The sequence below is a fragment of the Arachis ipaensis genome, chromosome B01 (genome assembly GCF_000816755.2).
Source record: "Arachis ipaensis cultivar K30076 chromosome B01, Araip1.1, whole genome shotgun sequence".
Taxonomy (NCBI): domain Eukaryota; kingdom Viridiplantae; phylum Streptophyta; class Magnoliopsida; order Fabales; family Fabaceae; genus Arachis; species Arachis ipaensis.
The window spans coordinates 134,958,646-134,962,703 of NC_029785.2; the positions used below are offsets into that span (position 1 = coordinate 134,958,646).

Sequence of the window (4,058 nt, forward strand, 5' to 3'; positions counted from 1 at the left end):
TGCAAATAAACTGTAAAGAGTAGTTAAAAATAAATGGAAAAGAATAGGGTACCAATATATTATCTGTCAACTTATTATCAACAATAATTAATTATTATATTTTAAACACATATATAAAGAGACATATTTATAAAATATATCTATAAAGACACTTCTATTAAACACATCCATCAAAAAGACATTTTTATTAGACACATCCACGAAGACACTTCCATTAAATACTCTTATAAATAAGAGTTGGCAGAAATTGACAGAAATGCTATTGGTAACGTAGCAAAACCGAAAATAAATTATAGTTCAAATGACATAACCTTACCTAAAAATTTCAGATTCGAATCTTACTCTTAATTTTAGAAAACTGTAAAGAGAAGTTAAAAATTAAAACAAAAATTGTGAAAATCATGCATCGGAAACTCCGAAGTTCAAACTTCAAAGAAGAGCAATATGCATGTGAATGTCATGCAGTAATCGCGCATAGCCATAAAGCAACCACTAAATTTCAAGTCAATGCACTGATTTGCTATGTGATGTAAATGAAATAAATGTGGAGTTCGGCAATCCACACAAATGCAAATCCCTTTCTGAACTACAGTGAAACTTACTCTGTTGGCAAAGCAAATTGCTAAGTTGCTATGGTTGAAGAACAAATTTTGTTAAAGTGATCCAATATTTACTTATATATATGGAATAAAATTTGTTGATTTTCACTTTATAAATTAAGACAATTTGATTTAAATTAGTGTATTCTTTTGCTAGAAAAATATATAGTATCAATTATCAAACTTGTTAAGCTCTTGATTTAGGATGAGAAAATAGAATTTAAAACTTTTTAGCGTACATTCACTAAATTAGTACAATCTATAGATAGATACTAGTTTATAAAGTATACTCATACTTTTTAACAAAATTATTAGTAACAACAAATTCAAACTAAAGAAGTGAAATTAATCCAAAAATTCAGTATTTTTACTGTAAATAATTCACTCACAACTCAATGCAAAAATCAATATTTTATGTAAAATAAAAAAAAATAAAGTAAACATGTAACACACAACATTGTAATATAATTTGAATATTGTTGAAAATTTCAAAGTCAATGGAAAAAAAATTAAACTACCTTTTTCAACACATCAACAACAACATAATGGAAAAAATATTTGCATACAACAAATAATAATAAAATTACTACAACTAACTTAGATTAGTTGAGTAACAAACTCAGAATTTTTTATTTTTAATATTGGAGTGGTAGTGATGTTTTTCTTAAATGTGGATTGTTGGGGTGTTATATTTAAATGTGGGATCTTTTAACTATAGAAGCAGAAATTGGACCGACCGATTTGTGAAATGTACACAAATCGGTCCCAGAAATTTGTTTTAAAAAAAATTAAAAAATTTTAAGTACAGAAATCGGATCCAGAGATTTATATACTTCCACAATTTTAAAAAACACCAAAAATTACTATGTTAAAGTATATCACCACTTTTACTTCCATAACAAAAAAAATTAGCCACCAACTCATTTATTTAAGTAAGTATTCGAAATTTAAATTTTATCCTGTATATGTAGTAACATGATAAATTAGTCTTTAACATGCAATGGACGGAGAAGGCTTTAATTGAAAGATGAGGCTGCAATATTGCGTATAACGGCGTCCACATTTGAGGGTGGGACCCACCAAACTACCACTAGATGAAAAGAGCACTCTCCTTCATTTTCATCATATAAAACTAAGCACATGGACGACGACCCTTTTGGATTTCCTCCATAACCCAAAAAAAAAGCGTTATCTCTTTCTTGTGAGCAGCGAGCTCAATGGCTTGCAGGCTTGCAGATTCATTTATCCTATTCAAGGTTCCATTTTCTCTTCTTTGCTCCAATTCATGTTGTTGCTGCTGTTGCCTTCTATGTGTTTGTGTTTTTGTTTGTTCCATTTTCTTATGGCTTTGGTTTTTGCAGGGCTCTCATCAGAAGCCACTTCAGAGTAAAAGGGCCATTATTGCCCAATATTCACCACGTATGCACCTCTTTCCCCTATTTAAATCAATTTGTTTTTGCAAATTGGGTTTTTTTTTTTTTATGCATTTTGCTCTAGTTATATTGTTGGAATGGCATTGCATGTGAAAATGGAGTGAAGAAAATTCTTAATGGACATTGATAATATGGTGCTTTTTGAGTAATTGGTTGTGGTTTTGGTACAGGTGTATGTAATCTTAAGGAATGCGGGCTTATCCAAAAAGGGTTTAGGCATCGTTTGAACTTTGTCCCTAGGAAGAAAGTTACTGTCATACAAGCTGTGGCGGTTCCGCTTGAACCATCTCCGGTTGAGAGTGCTGAGTACAGAAAACAACTAGCTGAAAGCTATGGTTTTAGGCAAATTGGAGAGCCACTGCCGGATGATATTACTTTGAAGGATGTCATTGATTCCCTTCCTAAGAAGGTTGCCAATTGCTAATCTTTTAACCACTTTCATCTTTTATATAATTAGCACTGAGTTAAATTGTAAAGTCACTTAAGCTTTTGCCAGCCTGCTAAATATTTGTCTGTGCATTAGAATAAATAAAAGAATCCGTTCCTTATAGCATGCTTAGATATGTTTACAACCAATCATCATTGATTATAGCAATATTTACTGCACATATGAAAAGGGACAGGATTTCGATGTAGTTATACGATTTCCCACTTCCCAGTCAATCACCATTTATTCTTTTTCTCCTGATTTGGTTGGAAGTATTTACTTTCTGTAATCTTTTCGAGTATATTTTTTCCTTTCTGAAGGTCTTCGAGATTGACGATACAAAGGCATGGAAAACAGTATTGATATCTGTTGCTTCCTATGCATTGGGGCTCTTTATGATTTCCAAAGCACCTTGGTACCTACTTCCTCTGGCTTGGGCATGGACAGGGACTGCAGTAACTGGGGTTAGTTCAACATGCATATTTTACTTAATCGTTATTGTCCGTTTAAAAAATTCTTCTCACTCCTATCCTTAAGAAACTCATCTGCCCTTAACATGTTTGTAATGCTCTTGTTTTGCTGTACAGTTCTTTGTTATAGGCCACGACTGTGCTCACAAATCATTCTCAAAGAACAAATTGGTCGAGGATATTGTTGGAACTCTAGCTTTCTTGCCACTAATTTATCCATATGAGCCATGGCGATTTAAGCATGACAGACACCATGCAAAGACGAACATGTAAGTAGTGTTTCTCAATAATGATTTTATTGGAAGATTATGTAATTATCAGCAGTTTCCTTATTGTTTTGTTGTGCTTTCAAAACTATAATATCTCCAATGTTATAGGTTGTATGAAGATACTGCTTGGCACCCAGTTTGGAAAGATGAGTTTGATTCATCTCCTGCTTTGCGGAATGCAATAATATATGGGTATGGTCCATTTCGGACTTGGATGTCTATAGCTCACTGGTATGGCACATTATGAGATTTTTATTCTATGTGATCAACTATGCCCTGTAATATCATTGTTTTGTTCCTCAAGAACTTCTTCGTTGACTTGAGCAGTGGGCAGTCTTAATTTTAATCTGTACTGAATCTTGATATAACCATGCCCTCTGGCAGGTTGATGTGGCACTTTGATTTGAAGAAGTTCAGGACAAATGAAGTAAAGAGGGTCAAGATAAGTTTAGCTTGTGTGTTTGCCTTTATGGCAATTGGATGGCCGTTAATTATTTATAAGACAGGAATCATGGGGTGGATCAAATTCTGGTTCATGCCGTGGCTGGGGTATCATTTCTGGGTAATTTTACTTCACTTGTAAAACTTGATATATGGTTATACCATTGGATTTTATATTTTCATTTCTTCCTTACTGTTTTCCACCTCGTGGGATAGGGCATATTTGTTGTATTTCTTACTTATTGTTTGGTTAGATTGTAGTAGCCATACGCTTATTTAGACAGAGTATGTTTAACTGATGGTATCTTGTAGTTACTGAAAGGCATATCTGAAAATAAAAAAGCAAGTACAAAAATGAGTTATTTACCTTAAATTGTAATTTTGCTGGTTTTTGTTGTTGATATAGTTAAATCATTAAT

The 4,058-nt window shown here is 32.6% G+C and overlaps 1 protein-coding gene across 3 annotated transcripts in view; it reads left to right on the top strand.

The window, feature by feature from the left end:
* Positions 1,705 to 4,058, top strand: part of LOC107641211 (omega-6 fatty acid desaturase, chloroplastic) — a 4,047-nt gene continuing 1,693 nt past the window's right edge. For 2 of the 3 annotated variants that reach the window (XR_002350436.1, XM_016344714.2), the window contains exons 1-7: positions 1,705 to 1,855; positions 1,961 to 2,018; positions 2,203 to 2,441; positions 2,780 to 2,923; positions 3,047 to 3,198; positions 3,307 to 3,429; positions 3,583 to 3,760. Coding sequence is in view for 2 of the 3 variants with exons in the window: in XM_016344714.2 (XP_016200200.1) it covers positions 1,817 to 1,855; positions 1,961 to 2,018; positions 2,203 to 2,441; positions 2,780 to 2,923; positions 3,047 to 3,198; positions 3,307 to 3,429; positions 3,583 to 3,760 (933 nt within the window). In the remaining variant the exon portion in view is untranslated. The remainder of the gene's footprint in view (positions 1,856 to 1,960; positions 2,019 to 2,202; positions 2,442 to 2,779; positions 2,924 to 3,046; positions 3,199 to 3,306; positions 3,430 to 3,582; positions 3,761 to 4,058) is intronic. The other variant, XM_016344719.2, reaches the window with a different exon arrangement.